At 42.0% G+C, this 20,825-nt stretch overlaps 2 protein-coding genes across 2 annotated transcripts in view; both read right to left on the reverse strand.

The window, feature by feature from the left end:
- Positions 1-53: 53 nt before the first annotated feature.
- snx22 (sorting nexin 22) lies at positions 54-16,528 on the reverse strand. Its single transcript, XM_080545025.1, has 7 exons — positions 16,354-16,528; positions 5,348-5,431; positions 4,859-4,963; positions 4,139-4,233; positions 1,816-1,848; positions 914-981; positions 54-677 (listed from the first exon to the last, which is right to left on the reverse strand). Exons 1-7 carry the CDS (start codon positions 16,438-16,440, stop codon positions 481-483), a joined length of 669 nt encoding a protein of 222 aa, XP_080401151.1. The 5' UTR covers positions 16,441-16,528; the 3' UTR covers positions 54-480.
- A 3,000-nt stretch (positions 16,529-19,528) lies between these two features.
- snx1a (sorting nexin 1a) overlaps positions 19,529-20,825 on the reverse strand; it is a 20,367-nt gene continuing 19,070 nt past the window's right edge. Inside the window, exon 15 of the mRNA XM_080545307.1 lies at positions 19,529-20,825. This exon is cut by the window's right edge and continues 1,705 nt beyond it. The gene's annotated coding sequence lies outside the window, so the exon portion shown is untranslated.

The raw sequence follows: 20,825 nt of genomic DNA on the forward strand, positions 1-20,825 counted from the left end.
TTGTTTTTTCCAAGTCATTTAATTATAGTCATTTATTGAAGTGGGAACAACTCTGGAACTGCTACAGATATTCCTATTCATAAAACGTGGTCCTCTAAGCTGACCATTTTTGACAAACATACAAGGCAGACATTTATACAAAAAGTGGAAGTAAAAACATGAGGTTTAAAGAAGAGATGTACCAAAATAACTAAAAGTATGGCAACTATTCAGACCATGAAACTTCAAGTCACAGACATTTAGAGTATGCCAAGGCAGTTCCAACAATTTTCGGTTCATTTCTTAAGTTAAGCATCCTCTGTAAAAAAAAAAAAAAAAAAGCACAGCAAATCTAACTGTATAATATGAACAAATTACCAACATTAATTTCTATCTTGTTTTCCTGCTATTTAAATTGCATAAGTCACTAATCATTAAACATCTGTTAGCAAACACTTGTCAAGCAACTTTCAACTACATTGGTCAGCTTTTTCCATTGCCTCAAGTGGTGTGAGCGGGTGTTTGCAGGGCTAGACAGGCCCGTTCTACAGTGATGGAGGGAACAGCGGGAGCATTGAAGGCCGGGGCTAGACTATGTCTGTCTGGAGAGCTGGATTTGGTGCAGGCAGTGAAGCTGACTCTGTTATCTCGGGGGTACAAGCCCTGGAGGACCCCATCCACAATCATATCCGGGAGATCTATTGGAAAAAGTATTCACAAATTCAAGGTTCATGATAATGGATATCTGATAGATTGACTAACTAAAATATAAATTAAAAAGCACAGGCCATTGACATTTTTCATGTTTTTCTAATAGGCTGTAGCCTACCATTACTCTGTGTTTTCGGTGGCAGGATTGCATCCACACAAGTGAAATCCGTACAGTGTCTGTCCAATGGTGTATGACCACCTCAGAGAGAGCGGCCTGGCTTACCTGAGGCGGGGGTGAAGAGGTAAGGGTCCCGACAGAATCCCACCACACGCTGATGCTGCAGCTGACAGCTGAGAGGAGAGAGAGCATCATACAAGTCTTAACATCTGGAGCCTGTCTGATAGATAGTAGCATCCAACCACGTACATGGCCAAACCAACATGAGACTAATGTTGTTCTAAAGCATCTGCACCTACTTTACCAGGGGGGTATTTATTTATCACAATAGGCCCAGATCTTTTTCTAAGTCCCACAAAGCTTATCAAAATAAGCCTGGATATTCCTTTAGCGACCCCCCTGGGTCACATTTAGGTAATGATTTTGAATGTACTCAAAAGGGGTCTGTACCACCTCATATTCTCCTTGATACTGTTGTCATTAGAACATTCATTTACAGGTTATTTCCCATAATGCTCCAGACATAGTTGCAGCCAACTGGCCACTTCTCTTTAACCTATGCAGCCTTGTTAAACATTCTATCACACACCATGTTATATGTGACACAGTCTAGTGTTTTGGTCCACATGTCGGCATCCGATTTAATGTTCCGACTTTTCTTTAGAAAAATGTGAACACATTTTCGCCTTGTTGAAAATCAATGACACACTCGCTAGTCAACTAACACAGCTTGTTTTGTGAACAATGTAATAGTGTAATAGTTAACTAGGTAGCAGTGGGGATTACTCATTGAATCCATTGCATTGCAGTATTTTTGGCTTGTCTAGCGAGTTTGTGTTGATTTTGACAATGTTGAAATGTATTTCCTTCTTTCAAAATAAAAGTTTGAACATTTGTATTGGTTGCCGACATATTTGGTATTTGAACATTCCTTAGGTGATGTGAAAACATCCGATAGGCAGACTGGACATGGCTGTTGCCTGGCATTAGTGGAGAGATGAACTCACCCATATCCGTAAGGCCCATTATCGTCAAGTGATCTGGAAAAGAACAATATAATTAGAATAAATATATCAATGAATCAACATAATATTATGGTCCATTTACTTCAGTCATTATATAAGGAATAGTGCATTTACGGTAGATTTTTGTGATTGTGCATCGTCTTGACATTTTAAATTGGGGATTGGAGCACTAAGGTATAACACACAATTCGATTATTTTGGTCCAACTTGTCCAAGGCATCAATCTCTCCATTCCTATTAGTGTCAATGTATGTTTTGTAGTCTAATAACGTCAATGAAATATAATTACAGAGAGTTATCTAATGTTATTTTTGCATTTTATGTTCAGGCAGGGAGCTATTGAGTGGAGCCATTAAATTATACCAAATTTAAATGTATTACCATTTTCATTAAACAATTAGGAAACCAACATAAGTGTCCTGACTGAACTGTAGGTAGGTAAGGTAAGGAGATCAGGCATAAGGAGGTAAGGAGATGAGACATAAGGAGGTAAGGAGATCAGGCATAAGGAGGTAAGGAGATGAGACATAAGGAGGTAAGGAGACTGAGACATAAGGAGGTAAGGAGATGAGGCATAAGGAGGTAAGGAGACTGAGGCATAAGGAGGTAAGGAGATGAGACATAAGGAGGTAAGGAGATGAGACATAAGGAGGTAAGGAGATGAGACATAAGGAGGTAAGGAGATCAGACATAAGGAGGTAAGGAGATGAGACATAAGGAGGTAAGGAGACTGAGACATAAGGAGGTAAGGAGATGAGGCATAAGGAGGTAAGGAGACTGAGGCATAAGGAGGTAAGGAGATGAGACATAAGGAGGTAAGGAGATGAGACATAAGGAGGTAAGGAGATGAGACATAAGGAGGTAAGGAGATCAGACATAAGGAGGTAAGGAGATGAGACATAAGGAGGTAAGGAGGTGAGGCATAAGGAGGTAAGGAGATGAGACATAAGGAGGTAAGGAGATGAGACATAAGGAGGTAAGGAGATGAGACATAAGGAGGTAAGGAGATGAGGCATAAGGAGGTAAGGAGATGAGGCATAAGGAGGTAAGGAGATCAGGCATAAGGAGGTAAGGAGATGAGACATAAGGAGGTAAGGAGATGAGGCATAAGGAGGTGAGGAGATGAGACATAAGGAGGTAAGGAGATCAGACATAAGGAGGTAAGGAGATCAGACATAAGGAGGTAAGGAGATGAGGCATAAGGAGGTAAGGAGATGAGGCATAAGGAGGTGAGGAGATGAGACATAAGGAGGTAAGGAGATGAGACATAAGGAGGTAAGGAGATCAGACATAAGGAGGTAAGGAGATCAGACATAAGGAGGTAAGGAGATCAGACATAAGGAGGTAAGGAGATGAGGCATAAGGAGGTAAGGAGATGAGACATAAGGAGGTAAGGAGATCAGACATAAGGAGGTAAGGAGATCAGACATAAGGAGGTAAGGAGATGAGGCATAAGGAGGTAAGGAGATGAGGCATAAGGAGGTAAGGAGATGAGGCATAAGGAGGTAAGGAGATGAGGCATAAGGAGGTGAGGAGATGAGACATAAGGAGGTAAGGAGATCAGACATAAGGAGGTAAGGAGATCAGACATAAGGAGGTAAGGAGATGAGACATAAGGAGGTAAGGAGATGAGGCATAAGGAGGTAAGGAGATGAGGCATAAGGAGGTAAGGAGATGAGGCATAAGGAGGTAAGGAGATGAGGCATAAGGAGGTAAGGAGATGAGGCATAAGGAGGTAAGGAGATGAGGCATAAGGAGGTAAGGAGATGAGGCATAAGGAGGTAAGGAGATGAGGCATAAGGAGGTAAGGAGATGAGGCATAAGGAGGTAAGGAGATGAGGCATAAGGAGGTAAGGAGATGAGGCATAAGGAGGTAAGGAGATGAGGCATAAGGAGGTAAGGAGATGAGGCATAAGGAGGTAAGGAGATGAGGCATAAGGAGGTAAGGAGATGAGACATAAGGAGGTAAGGAGATGAGGCATAAGGAGGTAAGGAGATGAGGCATAAGGAGGTAAGGAGATGAGGCATAAGGAGGTAAGGAGATGAGACATAAGGAGGTAAGGAGATGAGGCATAAGGAGGTAAGGAGATGAGGCGTAAGGAGGTAAGGAGATGAGGCATAAGGAGGTAAGGAGATGAGACATAAGGAGGTAAGGAGATGAGGCGTAAGGAGGTAAGGAGATGAGACATAAGGAGGTGAGGAGATGAGACATAAGGAGGTGAGGAGATGAGACATAAGGAGGTAAGGAGATGAGACATAAGGAGGTGAGGAGATGAGACATAAGGAGGTAAGGAGACAGACATACTCAAGGCTGCTGATCTTGTTTCCTGAGGAGAAGTGGATCACATGCAGGAAGTCCAGCAACACCTGGGGGACTTCTTCATATTGATACAGGATCTCCTGCAGAGAGAGAGAGAGCAGTATTAAACACTTTAAACAGAGAGAGAGCAGTATTAAACACTTTAAACAAAGAGAGAGCAGTATTAAACACTTTAAACAAAGAGAGAGCAGTATTAAACACTTTAAGCAGTTCAGACTACAAACAGATTGCAATTTGTGGGGTTAGAGAGAAACATGTACAACCATTGGTGGGAATTTAAACACAGCACAGTTGGTGAGTATATTATACCGTGTGAATTATACAATGACATGAATACAAGGTAATGTATTGATTACAGAAGTATTCTTTACCAGTGATTAGAGTGGGGTGAGGTATGATTCCCTGGCTGGAACCAATCCCAACTTTCTGTTCTCACATGCACCGTTGCCAAATGAAGAAGTGAAACTACGCTAGAGTTCACCTTTAATTTGTCTCCCGGTGCAGTAACCAGGAACACCTGCATATTCCTGACATACCTGAATACAGTTATCCAGTCATAACTCAAATCATGCTGCAACTTGTACCTGAATATAGTCCCTCGGCCATACCTGGATAGAAACCTCAACCCAGCACCTGAACACAGACCCAAATACCTGCATGTAAGTCTTCAAATCCTAACTGATATTATGTAGATGCTCCACAGACCTGAACATAGTCCTCCAGCTCCTGTCTCCTCTGTTCCAGAGGCTTCGTCCTCAGGTGGGGGTTTCTCTTGCTGGGGAAGTCGGGGGTCTGCAGGATTTTCTTAATCTACGAAGGCCAATGGGAACCGTCGAAAACAGTTAAAGGAACGGACCGTCCACTTACAGTGCATTCTGCATACAACAACAAACATTTGACGGAGCCTCAAGTCATAATATGATATAATATATGTGCTTCGCAAAGAAAATGTCAATATCAGCATTTACAGACCAGTTAGCAATTGAGCATGCTGCCATGGAATGTACCGGAGGCGTTGTTGTTTCAGAGTGGGACGGAAAACAGTTTGAGAAATGAGGATGAATGAAGCCTTGTTCTCTGGTGGAGACTGAAGGGAAGGCAGAGAGGAGAGACTGAAGGGAAGGCAGAGAGGAGAGACTGAAGGGAAGGCAGAGAGGAGAGACTGAAGGGAAGGCAGAGAGGAGAGGCGTTTACCTTTCTGTGGAGGGTCTGGAACTCACTGTATCTCCTGAGCACAAAGTGTTTCCTGCCATTGAACAGAATCTCCACTCTGAAGACCTGGAAAAGACAAGAATTATAATAATAATAATAATAAATAATAATACATTAGACTTATATAGCGCTTTTATAGACACTCAAAGACGCTTTACAAACTGAAAAGATCGAGTATTAATAATAAAAAGAAACTTAAAATAAATAAAAGAAAGTATAGGGGCCTAATTAAGGTAGTGCTGGGGACACAGGGGAAGGGGAGGGGGAGAGGGTTAACTGGTGAAGGTGAGCTTGAAGAGGTGGGTTTTGAGGGCCTGTTTAAATGTTGGGAGGGTGTTGGCCTGTCTGATGTGGTTGGGGAGGGCGTTCCAGAGGGACGGGGCTGCGGCTGAAAAGGTCCTGGTGGTCTTGAGGGTGGTTTGGTCGTCAGACCTGAGGCAACGGGAGGGGGACGGGGTTGGCAAGGTAGGAGGGGGCCAGATTAGCAGAAGAGCAGAGGCACCTTAGGCCATTACAGAGAGCCAAGGAGCAGGCATGCAGAATGTTGGATTTGAACAGGCTTTGCATCTCCTACTGCAGTTCAGTGTCACAGTGACAGAGCCAGCAGGGGGCGATAGAGGCTGTCACTGTGCTCAATGGAATCTCATCAAAACAGCTGCTCCTGTTGAAGAGAGGTGAGACCACACCTAGCTGGGTCAAGCAGCCAGACAAGCAGGGCAAACTGCAGAGAGATTCTTGTTATCACTGTTTGCTGGTTTTTGTTGTTGACAAAAAAAGGGATACTATGACATGCTACTGTACATTTTTCAACAAAGCTCCAGTTGACTGTGATGGTGTAAAATGGACTGCACTTACACAGTATATAGCGCCTTTATCCAAAGCGCTTTACAACGGCCTCTCATTCACCCATTCACACACACATTCACACACCAATGGCGGCAAGCTACCATGCAAGGCGCCGGCCCGCTCACTGGGAGCAATTTGGGGTTCAGTGTCTTGCCCAAGGACACTTCGAAATGTGGCCAGCAAGGGCTTGAACCGCCGATCTGCCAACCTTGCGATCATTAGACGGCGGCTCTACCTCCTGCGCCACAGCCACCCTGTGTAGTATGGGGTTGACAACACTGCAGTGGCAGTGCTGTAGTTGGTGTTGGTGTTGCAGGACAAAGACAGAAAGAGAGAGTGCACCCAGAAGTAGACTAAAGGACAACAAGGTATTCTGACCTCAATACCATTTCCTGGATAAATAAAGGTTACATAAATAAACAGAAGCTGAAAGCGTTCTTTAGTCCTCCCCTCTTGTGAGACCAGGTGACGACACGTATGTGACGTTAACACGATGCAGATACAACACAAAGGTAAGGAAAACTGGTAGAAAGAGAAAACCTGAAGAACAGGCTTTTGCTGTGTCCACATGAGAAGGTAGTACGATCAGGTGAACAAAGAGTTTGTGGTAGCCTACATTTCAAGCAAGCTATTATCCCCCTTTCCCTTTGATGCAGTCTCCTTCAGCTTCGGGCCATGCTATTTGGATCCAGCGTTCGGGCGAGTGACCCTGACATGGGGGATTAGCCGAGTCATGCAGAGGTGATCCACACTGTTTTCATGCCACCCGCCCTCACATTAAATATAGCTGGCTGGCTACATTCAGACTATAATTAAAGTCCACCCCCCCCCCCCTCCCCTCCTTTTCCCGAAAACCCCTCTCCATGTTTATCCAGGGTGATTGCTGCCAACTACCAACTAAAGGCTATATCTGTAATATCTGTCTATTATATGTAACAACCTTTTAAAGCTATAGATCAATCAAACAACTCAACACAATACAACAGTATAGTGGGATTTTTAGGATGAGTCGCTCAAAATGTCAGAAGTGTTAGAAGAAGATTACTTTTCAGTTGAACTGACTCACCACTTTGTTGTTGACGAGGGGTTACAGTTCAGAAGGACAGAGGTCTGGTCCTAAATCACTAAATCAGCAGAAAATTGCCCAGTCGACCTCTTCAATTCTGCCTCCAGACAGGAAGAGAGTCTGTTGGCGGTTAGTAGAAGGCCAAAGCCAGTCAAGTGAACAAAGAGTTTGTGGTAGCCTACATTTCAAGCAAGCTATTATCCCCCTTTTCTTTTGATGCAGTCTTCTTAAGCTTCAGGCCATGCTATTTGGATCCAGCATGCAGGAGAGTGACCCTGACCCAGGTGAATTCACCTTATTCACACGGTGACCCAATTATTCATCGATCAGCACTCTAAAACATGAGCCGAGCAACGGTAACTCCATTGAAAGCAATGCAAAAAAAACGTCCTGCAAATCGAATGATCCGAGGACACAGAGGAGAACATTGCTAGTGGTCTGTCAAAATTGTCCATCTTTAGTGGTGGGTAATATGTTTATTTTCCTGTGTATGTATTTGTTGTGAATTGTAGGTCTGAGCTGCTGTTTTGGCCAGAATGAAAGAAGCCCTGTCGAGTTACAATACTCTGCCTTCAGCATCCAAACACAGTACGCTCAGAAGATCACTAGAACAAGGGTAAAAACAGATCATGTGGTAACCACCACGTAGGACCGGGTAGAATGAGCCCAACAAGGCAGAAACAGACACCGACGACAGGGAGCAGTTCAGCCTCGACGGGGGTATTAACTAAAGAATAATCAACACAGGGAAATAAAAGTCCACCTCAGGTCTCTGCCTGGCCCTTAAAGACCACCTTAGGCCTCTGCCTGGCCCTTTAAGACCACCTCAGGTCTCTGCCTGGCCCTTTAATACCACCTCAGGTGTCTGCCTGGCCCTGGGTTGTGGGGGGGGGGGGCTCTATGGGCTGTGGGGGGGGCTTTTTCCCCCTTCTCTCCAAGGGCTAGGCCCGGACCAGCCTGGCAACAGACAAACACAAGTCAATATCCTCTACTATAGAATTGCTGTGCTGGAAACCGGCCCTCACCCTCACGACGTGTCTGGTTCTGTTCACTCCTCCCCCCGTGTTTAGATCAGGTAAGTTAGAAAGAGGTGGCGGTGTTGTTATTTTGGGGGGGTTTAAATTCCACAGCTGTACCCAAACAGTTTGAATAACTTGCATTAACATTGCAAGAAATAGGGGTTGCTTGACAGCCTTTTCGAACGAGTAGAAGAAATGAGAAGGGAGTTGATTAAATACTTTGGCTCCTCTTAAGTGAAGACTAAATTGAGACAAGGATGTACGAGTGGATGGCAATAAGAGTTGACTCTTATTCCTTGTATGGTAAGAATGATTTTTCTTCGATTCTCCTAAAGAAACTATTGAATGTAGAAGGAAACTGGTGGTGAATTGCTTTGAAGACTATGATTCCTAAATGTAAAGCCCGATTTATCTCTAAGAGGAATTTTAAAAACGTCAAAGACCATATGAATATGATATGAATCTGTGAGATTTAGAAAATGTGTCCCACATACCTGACCCTGAATTAGCCTATTTTTCTGCTGCCATTAACTCTATTGCAGACAAATATCAGCGACTGCAGTGACCCAAATAATTATCGTCCAATTTCCAAGCTTTCGTGTGTAGCTAAAATATTAGAATCCTCGTTCAACCCTCAGCTTTGTGTGTTTTGTTTCTTGACCCAGAATTGTATCTTGAACACATTTCAATCAGGCTTTAGGCCCAGACTACTATTTCAGCTACATCCCTAGTAATCAATGACATTGGCTGTGCTCTAGATAAAAAGCAGCATTGTGCTGGCCTGTTTATCGATCTATCAAACACTTTTGATACAGTGGATCATTAATTAGACTAGAACTAATACAAATAGAACTCAGTGTATAGTTGCTAACAATGTTCAGTGCCTCAGGGTTACATTTTGGGTCTGCTACTGTTTACACTGTTTATAAATGATATTGCCACCTTAGTTAAGGACTGTAAACTGCACTTTTATGTGGATGATGATACGGCACATTATTTTGCAGCCTCCTCTGTGGATGGAGCCTTGTCTAACATACAGACCGCTTTTGATGCAATTCAATTCTCCCAAGTCTGAGGCCACAGATTCAAACATCTGCGCCTAATATGGTTCCCAAATTGAGAGAGTCCCCCCATATCTTGTAAAGTAAGTAAGTAAGTAACATTTATTTGTACAGCACCTTTCCCAGACCAAGGGTCACAAAGTGCTTTACATAGTGTGCTTTACAACATAATAAAGAAGAAACATAATAAAACATAAAAGAGCGAATGTCATAGCAGGTTAAAATAGGCAAACAAGTGAAAATAAGAACAAGTAACAGACAACAGGTGTACAACAATATCAACAGGACACAGAAAGATAGGCTTTTGGGGCTATCCAAAAGCCTGTCTATACAAGTCAGTCTTTAGCTGTTTTTTTAAAAGCCTCGACCGAGCCATATCTTGGTATCTGGATTGATGTCATTTAAATTAACATATAGATCAGAAAACACAAACATCAGAGAGGCTTCCTCTATAGGAACAGGTCATACTTTTCTCTTGACAGCAGAAAGAAAATAGGAGAAAATGACTGTGTGCACAGTCACCGTTGTATCAACACTGTTATCAGACAGTGCCTGATATAAAGGAATTTCCCTTAAGCTCCCAGACTTTCTGACATCACCTGGAGACCTACATTAATACTTATCAGTACTTAAGCACTTATCAAACACAGTTTCAAAATGAGTTCCCATAAGTCCCCTGTGTCTCCTCTGAGCTGGGTACAACTGCTTTTAGTCATTGTCGTCAACTCTGCTGCCCGTCTGCTCACCTCCACTCGCCGCCGTGACCACATCACCCCTGTCCTCCAAAACCTACACTGGCTCCTGGTCAAATACAGGATCCAATTCAAAATCCTACTCACCACTTACAAAGCCATGATCAACAATCTGCCCCCCTCCTACCTTGCCGACCTCGTCCCCCGCCACACCCCCTCCCGTTGCCTCAGGTCTGACGACCAAACCACCCTCAAGACCACCAGGACCGAGCTCCGGACTTTGGGTGATAGGGCCTTTTCAGCCGCAGCCCCGTCCCTCTGGAACGCCCTCCCCAACCACATCAGACAGGCCAACACCCTCCCAACATTTAAACAGGCCCTCAAAACCCACCTCTTCAAGCTCGCCATCACCAGTTAACCCTCTCCCCCTCTCCCCTTCCCACGTGTCCCCAGCACTACCTCAATTAGAACCCTATACTTTCTTTTATTTACCTTTTGTTTCTTTCTATTATTACTACTCAATCTTTTCAGTTTGTAAAGCGTCTTTGAGTGTCTAGAAAAGCGCTATATAAGTCTAATGTATTATTATTATTATTATTATTATTGTGCTCCTCAGAAATGGAATGACCTGCAGGACACAGTAAGACTTGCTGCTGGATTATCATTGGGCCATTTTAGGAACTTGATTAACAATTCCTCAGTGGATGAGTGCTCTTGTTATAACTGATTGTTGTCTGTTAAAAAGTGTAACAATGTCTGTAAATTGTGTCCTTTTGTGTATTGTGTATAGATTTTGTAATCAGGACACCCTTGGTCTCAAACTGGACTCCCCTGAATAAATAACGGATAAATAAAAATTTATTTTTTCATCATCTTAAGTAGCTCAGTGTGAGTAACGTATGCATATGTTACGGTACATGTGGGAATACGGTACATGTGGGAAAACTAGGGTTAGGGTTAGGTGCTAGGGTGACTTGGTACATGTTGGCATGTCTAACCCTAACCCTAACTCTAGCACCTAACCCTAACCCTAACCCTAGCACCTAACCCTAGCACCCTAGCACCTAACCCTAACCCTAGTTTTCCCACATGTACCGTATTCCCACATGTACCGTAACACATACACTGAACTGTAAAACATGTTTTTATCAATGGAAGACAGGTATTGGGACATAACACAATGGTCCAAGAGCTTTGAAAGTTAATTCCTCTCTTTGACACACACAGCTCACTTCCTTTAGGTTTCTCTGCTTCCTGTAGTCGTTACTCAGTTCCATCAAGTCAAGTACCAGAATAATGAACAAGGACTTGCTGCTTCCACTTAGAGAATCACCACCAGCTTCACTGACCAACAGATCTGTTCAGTCCTGAAGACAGAAGATCACTGTCTTGAAACGGTTTTAAATCTCATGTGAAACAAACAACATGTTTTTACAATATATGGCCCCCTCTCCACACCTTCAAAACAACAACACCAACAAACCAGTGCCACGGATGTCACGGCTCGAACATAGCCACTACGACTTCTATGTTGAAGTTGGACTTGTTTTTCATTTAACTGAATTACTGTTCAGCACATGAGGTGCATGTCATTTGGGTTACAGCCGCCCTAAAGGAGATTTCCTGACAGAGAAAGGAGTCTCTGTAGGCTCACCCAAGGCTGGTAAACAAGGTGGAAAAACAGCCCATCCAGTCTGGAGGCATAACTCTTTAATTCCAAGCAACACATAGCCTACACGTAGAGCTATTCAAGAGAGCTAGAAATGGTTAAAGGCAAACTCCAGAGGTAGTTCTTCAGTTCAGTTCTTCATTTGGCGGAAATAGGCTATTTTCCAGCATGTAAAAGTGGGATTTGTTCCAGCCAACTAAACCTGCATCACTCCAGAGTGACATAGTAGTGGTAGTCCAGTATGGAGTGGAATTGGTAGTACCGCTTTGATCACGTCTGCCACTAGTAGTAGCAGTACTACACGTGACTGCAATGACAGTAGTATTAACTGAAGTGGTTGTACTCAGGGACGTAGTGAAGGTTATAAGCGCATTTATCCATCTTGTCTTCTTGACAATAAGCTGATTTTAATGTTGACTTTTTCATTCAGGATTCTCTGCTGTCCAGCATTTACCCATCTTTTTTCTACCATTGGTAGTAGTAGTGACTGTAGAAGTAATAGTAGTTTTACTTAGTGTAGTTAGCAGAATATCACTGGTAGTAGTAGTAGTAGTTTTGAAGAAAGTGGGGTAGGTACTAGGTAGTGACTAGTGAGTGAGGGTTGGTTTATAGTGAGTGGGGAAAACAAACCACTTTACCACCCACCTACTGTATATAGTGAGTGGGGTAATTTTGTCAGTTTGTAGGTGAGTGCTTATACTGTATTTATAAGTTACTTATACTGGGGTAGTAACTATTTCAAAGGACACCTGCTCCTAAAGGCTTTAGTAAAGGCGGGCACTATTATGGCTTTGAGGCAGCAGTTCATCTTCTTGGGTTCATTATGCAGTCCAAAACTTCTGAAAGTTGCACATTTAAGAGATATTAATAAATTATGGATTTCAACTGACCAGAAGGTCCTTAGCAACGTTCTATGTTGCTAAGGTCCCAAGGTTGCTAAGGGAGATTTGGTCAGTTGACCAACAGAAGAAAAAAAAATCTATACTTTCAGACGTTTTGGACCACCTATGTCAATAACGAACTCAAGATTGACATATCGCTCAAAGCCAGAGAGGCAACACGATAGGACAGGGCTGCCTTTACAGAATATGGAGTAATGGTCTATGTGGGATAGTTCTAGTGAATGGAGTAACTATTATAGGGTGGTATTTATATCTAGTCTTGTCCATTAAGTCCTGTAACTCATTTCATGAAGTGAGATTCACACAGAGATTCTTATCACCATTTCTGGTCTCTTTGTTCTCATGACTAGTCTAGAGAGGGCTCCTTTCACCCTCCTCGAGCCAACGACCATCCCCCCATCACAGAGCTCTCATTGTTGAACTTGCCCCTGAGAGATCAAGATGTTTTCTGCCTGGATGAAACCCCTGGCACATAATGGCAGCGTGCTCACAGGGGAAAAAGCTGCACCCCAAATCAGAATGTAAACAGACAAGTCAGGCAGGCCATAATTAGACCACTTGCACCAAGGCTAGGTACCTCCATAAAACAATTGTTATTAATTGTTAAAGTCGAATGTTATATATCGTTATCACTTTATTATCACTAACACTTTCAGGGTTAATAGAGCTTCATCATCCAGAACTACCTTAATTAGGCCCCTATACTTTCTTTTATTTCATTTTTGGTTTCTTTTTATTATTACTACTCGATCTTTTCAGTTTGTCAAGCGTCTTTGAGTGTCTAGAAAAGCGCTATATAAGTCTAATGTATTATTATTATTATTATTATTATTATTATTATTAATATTATGATTATTATTATCATAGTTACAATATACATAGGATACTACTACCCACCCAATGGGTTTGCACACATTCAGTCACATTGGTGACTTGGATGTCAATGTTGTAGAAACGTTCACTACAACTAGCCGGATGAAATGAATTACAATATTTATCATAACAGAATTACCGGTACTTGGCCTAATTACATTACTCATTACATTGAGCAGAACCCCCCCCCCCCCCCCCCCCAAATACCATATCGTTTATTTCACAGCTGAAACAGGACTGTGAAAGAAAGGGTTACCCAGTCATCTCATGACCTGAACACACACACAGGACACTGTGTGCGCTTCTCAACCGAGCACCTCTGACAAAGCAATGATAGAACGATGAGCACAGCATACTAAAAAAACGATGGTGACTATTCAAACAGGCTTGTAACATGAGCCAGAAATGTGCCAGAAACTATGCACAACAGTCCATGACACTTAATATGGTCCAAGTTATGCATACATGTTAATGCCACGCAGTATTTGGCACTTGAGAAGTATGAGTATGTGCCCCAGATACAGCGGGATACCCACTGAAAGACCTCTTCACTCCCCACCACTCCTCTGTACAGTTCCTCTACTGTTTATAGCATATATAATAGCACATTCTCAGATGCCTACCGATCACTTATCCTCCCTATTTATTCATTCTTGTTTTCTTATTATCTTAGGACTGTTTGTTTGTTAGCACCTAGGGTTTGCATTTACATTTCGTTGTACCTGTTACAATGATAATAAAGATCATTCAGCATAGATTTTTCCTGATGATGATTGATGTATACATGTATACATGATTGCCTTACTTTAGACAAATGTGGTTGTTGTAAATCGCTTTGGATGAAAGCATCTATTGCTATCTACTGCTATTATGTAAACATGTTTGAATGTGAATGGGACGGTCTCTTCCTGGGCACTGGGCAGCATGTGATGGAGGGTTCCAGAAAGCTGGCCCTGCGTGCTCTGCAGTGAATGTTTTAAGTGCCGTCACAACACACCACGGCCCGGTTTCACAGACACAGAGGCCTCGTCCTGGACTAAATCACATTTTCATGTAAAATCTCCATTGAAGATGTTTTTTAGTCTAGGATTAGGTTCAAGACTTGTTTGTGAAACCAGCCCTATATATAATGACTGTGGCTCAGTGGCCGGCGGTAGCCTAGAGGTTAGTGAGGCTGGCAATTGGAAGGTTGCTGGTTCGATCCCCGCCTCAGGAGGCAGCTGCGTACCCCTGAGCAAGGCACTTAACCCTTAACTGCTCCATAGACAAGACAAAAATCCAATGGTTGACAAGTGCATGGCAAATAAAACATTATTAGATTATAGAGCATGACGCTAAAAACACGTAAGTTGTGGGTTCGATTCCAGCTGGGACCATACATACTGAACAATGTATGCACTCACTGCAATGTAAGTCACTTTGGATAAAATCAACAGCTAAATGGTATATATATATATATTACATTATTAGAACACACCTGACAATTCCTTAAAACAGGATTATTAGGCTAAAGTAAGTAAGTAAAAATGTATTTGTACAGCACCTTTCCCAGACCAAGGGTCACAAAGTGCTTTACATATAGAGAACATAATAAAGAAGAAACATAATAAAACATAATAAAAGAGTGAAAGTCATAGCAGGTTAAAACAGGCAAACAAGTGAAAATAAGAACAAGTAACAGACAACAGGCTACACAATGTGCCTAGACTACTGAAGTTGTCTGGTCAATTCCCCACTGGTTATACGCACAACATGGATCATGAATCTAAAGGTGGTTGAGATCCTCCTACTCTAAATACTATATGCTGCTAGAGTAGTATGGAACTACAAAACAATATATTTGAGATATAAAACTCCATATTTTTCAGAACTCATAAATGAACTACACAACTAAAAGAAATACACTATTAGCCTACTACTGACCTTTAATGAAAAGTCTCAAGGGAAGATGGGGTCAAAATGTCATCATGTCAAAATGTCATGGTTATGCCAGAGAAACAAGAAAGAAAAACGTCAGACAATTTTAGGCATGTTTTGCTTCCGATGTTCAGCACAATCTCAGGCATAGCAGACATGTTTAAGCCAAGTTCACACCAAATGTCTTGACGGCTTGAAACTTTGCTCAGACAGGCAAAATGCACAACACACTGTCTGCAGCTGAGGGTCTCTGTTCTGAATCTGTAGATAGATCTACAGTGAAATGACTAATGTTACATATACTGAACTCTGGGTTTGATAGAGTTGTCCCAGCTTGTTTTGAGAGGACTCAAGAGAGGGAATAGTTTTCTCCAGAACCTCCACTCCATAATCTCTCAGTTAGGTGTTGCCCCTGTACATGGAAACTCTTCAAAGGAGATTCGGTGCTTGTCCTGATCTGTGTGTCATTTACAATGAGGCTCACCTCTTATTATATTATATTATTATACAACTGAGAGGGAAGGATACACAACCAAGTCCCACGTGGCGACATCCAGGGACACCTGTCAGCAGACAGAGACCGGACACACGCTGGGGGACAACAGTTCTCCACCTGTCCCACTGTCACTAGAGATGTTACCTTCCTAGACCTTATTTAGAGCCAGTGTCAGGTAGGTTTGGGTCTTGTTACTCGTGTGAAATATTAAAGTAGAGATTATTACAATGAAGTATTGAAATCGGGGATTAAGTGCAGTCCGCAGGTTTTCCATCGGATGTCAATATTTGGAATATTGGGATGTGTAATATTTATATATATATGTGTGTGTGTATGGTGTCTAAATCAAATCAGAAAACGTTAACACAACTTATCAATAACATTTCCATTTTCAGATCAGATAGCTTGTTTGTGCAAAAGTTGGAAATGAAAGAATTCAAGTCTCACCTTTCTCAGTTTCCCCGACTCGTCCACCTCTCTCTCCAGCGACGGGATCGATACTTCTATCATGGTGGCCTGATCCTGAACCAGCATCGGACTGGCGGAGGCGCAACACTGGAACTGTCGGTTCTTTTTGCGGATTTGGATCCGCCAAGGTGTTTTCACTTCAAGATCTGTACTATTTTCTCTCGCTTCTCGTTCCAGCTGTCAACATGTCCTCCCTGTAGGATCTCCCACCCACGCTCCTCCTACAAACTAGGCTAATTAGGGCAGGAGACACTTCCCCGCAAACTGCTCTGTTGGTGCGCCAAACCGGCTGCAGTTATAGTGACTTTATCACTTCCACGGGATCGGGTCAAATCATGTGACAGCGGTTCCCTTAATACAATACAGTGAATAGTTCTCTGCTGTCTCGGAGAATGGAGCAGGTGAGCTGAGCCACATTGAATGTGTGATCGGAAGGTTGTGAGTTCAAATCCCGCCTGAAACCACACCACTACTAGTGTGCCCTTGAGCAAGGCACTTAGCCCTCAGTTACTCCAGGGGGGGAATGTCCCTGTAATTCGTAATTGTAAATCGCTTTGGATTAAAAGCGTCTACTAAATGGCAAAATTATTAATTATTAAAAAGTATTCATTATTGAATGAAACATACGGATGAGAAAAAAGACACATTCAAATCATTAGAATGAATAAGTATTGAAGTGATTATGGGCAAGCAGGAATTGGGCACGACTCAGCAAACTGGAGATAGGCTACTCTACTAGGGCTGTTCTGTATTTTTAGTAAGAGACACTACCCACACACACACACACACACACACACACACACACACACACACACACACACACAGACAGACAGACACACACACACAGACACACAGACACACACACACACACACACACACACACACACATACACACACACAGTCACTCACACACACACACACACACACACACACACAGACACACACACACACACACACACACATACATACACACAGTCACTCACATACATACACACAGTCACTCACACACACACACACACACACACACACACACACACACACACACATACATATACACACACACGCCCCCTCGAAAAATCAGTTCCACTTCCTTACATGTCTGGGGGGTGGGGAGAGGGATATTTGAGGCCTGACTGTGAGGCCTCACACACATGTGATCTGCTACAAAACAAACAGAGTCGCCTAGTAGGCTGTAACAACCAGCCAGGCAAAATGTCTCCATAAACAAACAGACGTAAGTTCACCCAACGAGATGTTGCATGTTTGAGTCCAATGGAAAAAGAAAATATTATTGTAGAAGGAAAATGATGAATGAGACTCACATGCTGTGGCATGATATCATGTGACTTCCCTTCACAAAACTCTCTGCTGACTTGTGGTTCTCTAATCCAGGCAGGAAATAATGCAAAAACATATAAGCCTGGAACAGCAGCAGGAGGGTTAAAGTCACTGATGTGATCTGACAGTAGTAGGACTATTGTCTGCTAGGACTATTGTCAGGGCAGGCAGGCACCACACACATTTGAATTCAGTCAATTCAGGTAGTAGTTTGAATTGATAGAAGAAAAACAATTAAAAATATATATATATATGGGTATATCCTTTATATTTTCATGTGTTTGTGAAGAGGAAAGTTTACGAGTAAGCATTTCATTCTACTGTCTTACACCACATTGTATCCCAGTACTTATGACAATAAAGTTGAAGTGGTAATAACAGTGACTAGAAAAGAAAAGTGGAGTTAATTATAAACCATCTGTAGTTTTCCCATGCGAAATATAACTGGACTATAATGTTACAAGTCACTGTTGAGTAGGAATTTGAGCTTGGCTTTACAAGGCATACTTTCTGCCTGTTGCGCCTTGTTTAGACTTGATCTTGTGCCGGTGAAGTTAGGAAACCACAAGTGTGGAAAGGTATTATAGTGAATAGTCACCTAGGACAGTATTGGGTTGCGTAGGCGAATACCTGGGGGTATTTCACATTTTTCTGTGTTTTGCATAATGTGTCGCAATAGAAAATATGCATAGTTATGTTGACCTCATTACTGAACCATACACTACTGGCAAATCAATGGCTTGAAAAAGAAAGGTACATTTCCAACTCCAATATGAACATAATTGTACTATAGGTGTGATAGTTGAAGTTTAGGTGTTAGGTGATGTCATAGCCACACTTTTCCTACAGTGTGGACTTGTGCACCCCCACATGGACACTAAAGGAATGCACCTCTGTAATGAGCGGTGGTGAAGACCTCTCCTATCTGTTTCAAAGAGCACTTTAAAAAGGGTGGACATTAGGATACAGATTCTTATAAATCACATCCGGGTAACATTGTGGTAATAACTTCTGTATTGCACCAGTCCGTTCCTTTAGAAATGCATGGGGATTTGTAAATATGGATAAAGTTTGTGAGTAAATGCTCTCACACTTGCAAACAAACGTTGCGATGTGTGAATAAAAACGAAATATTAATTAAGATATAGGCCTATACATTGTGTTGTGTAGCTATCCAATAATTTCAATACAACACTTTCTCATTAACTATTAATTCACATGAGTGACAAAACTCCCATCTGCATCCTGCAGATCTTAATATAAATGCATATGTGATGAATATCATTCCAGTGACTTTTTTAACACTTCTAGAACAGGGTTCCTACAAGTTTCAACAGGTCAAATACCCTTTTTAGACCTCTTTGAATATCATTTTAGACCTATTCGCGACACATGTGATAGCTTTTTGTCATCCTCGAGGTGATGAAATTAGGGATTTCACTGCCATACAGACAAAAAAGTCTGAAGGATAATTAATATAAAATAGTCCCATAATTACTCAAAAGTAAATTTTCATTTCCGCGTAAATAGATGTGGTCGGACTGATTTCCTTGCAGGACAAGCTAATCTCATTTTTTATACCTAGCACCTCATTTTCTAGACCTAATAACTGAAATGTAAGACCTTTTTAGGCCTTCTGAATCGAATTGCTGGATTTTAGACTTTAAGGCTTTTTAAGACCAGCGCGGGAACCCTGTAGAAAGAATTTCCAACTCAACAGAACAGTATTAGGACCCAATCCTGCCAGAGCCAGAATGTTGAACACAAGAGGGCAAGTGCTTCATCACAGTAACTCCAGACCAAAATAAGAATAAAACACAATAAAAAAACTTTTATTGGTTTCCTCACATTGAGGGTGCATGCACATACAATAGAATAGAGTTGCTGATTTAGAAAAAAATGCCACTAATTTTATCAAATAACTTTATTTCCTGTGATTTATGGCAGTCAAACGTGTGTTCGAGCTACTAAATGCAGATGACCCTGTTGTAAGTATTTGGTACCATCTGTTGTGTAGCAATCACTGCAATTGTGGATTCATGTGAGGAAAAAGCATGCTACTGCAAAATGTGAAGTTGGTGTCAGGAACAGATTTCTATATCGTAACAAAAGGATCATTGACAGGAAAGCAGCATGTTTCATAGAGGGAGAGAGTGGGACGTAAGGAGTCTTACAAAAGTATGTATATATCTATTTTTCACCTCAACCAATGACATCTGTATTTTAGACTTCGAAAGTGGTAATACAAATATAAGTAACACATGTGTATCTGTGTATTGGCCTATGGCTTACAAAAACAAACATATCAAAGTGAAACATCTTAGTACATTGTAGGATCTAAAAAGAAAAAGTAGAAAATTAGGAGCAAAAAAAGAAGCATTTGAATCAAACTATGGCATCCCCTTGGTCGAAAGAGACCTTGTAACGGTCAATCACCAAATCTAGAAGCTGGAAATTGGACCTACTAGATAAGGGTCCAGTCCTTATCTAGGACACAACCCCTAGACATCTGTGTAGATCTGGAAGGATCAATAAGGTACATACTATAGAAGCATGATGGCAAAGGTATCTCCAAGCCTACGGGGGGGGCGGCGTCCAATCCAATGCTCAGACACGTGTTCAGAGTAAAGGCGGCTAGGGGTCGTTTCTGGACAGGCTCCGACTCTCCTCACACATACATTCCTCCCGTTTACAGAATAAGAGATGAGAGTTATTTCGAAACTGTGACGCTTCATAAACATCACCACCACGGCAGATTCGGTTTCAATTTTGCCATAGTTTGACTGTGACTTCTACCCATTCTGCATTAAAGAAGGTGATGTTAGTTAAACCGAAAAAGGGGTTGAGGACCAGCCTTATGAAAATGAATGTGCTTTATCACAAGGGAATGGAGTGACTGTTCCTTAAGTCGTTGCTATAAATCCCATGATTTCAGAGAGACAATACATTCAATCATAACAGGTGTCCATCTGCCTCTAGGGTAAAAGGAAACAGTCGGTTTACAATACAAATGTACACCTTGAATGTATTTTCGCTCTCTGTACCAGTAAAAACAGTTTCTGTATTTGTAACGGTTTCAAAAACAACACATACAAGTAGCCATCTTTTCTCAA

Source organism: Nansenia antarctica (assembly GCF_963989245.1).
Source record: "Nansenia antarctica genome assembly, chromosome: 14".
Taxonomy (NCBI): Eukaryota; Metazoa; Chordata; class Actinopteri; order Argentiniformes; family Microstomatidae; genus Nansenia; species Nansenia antarctica.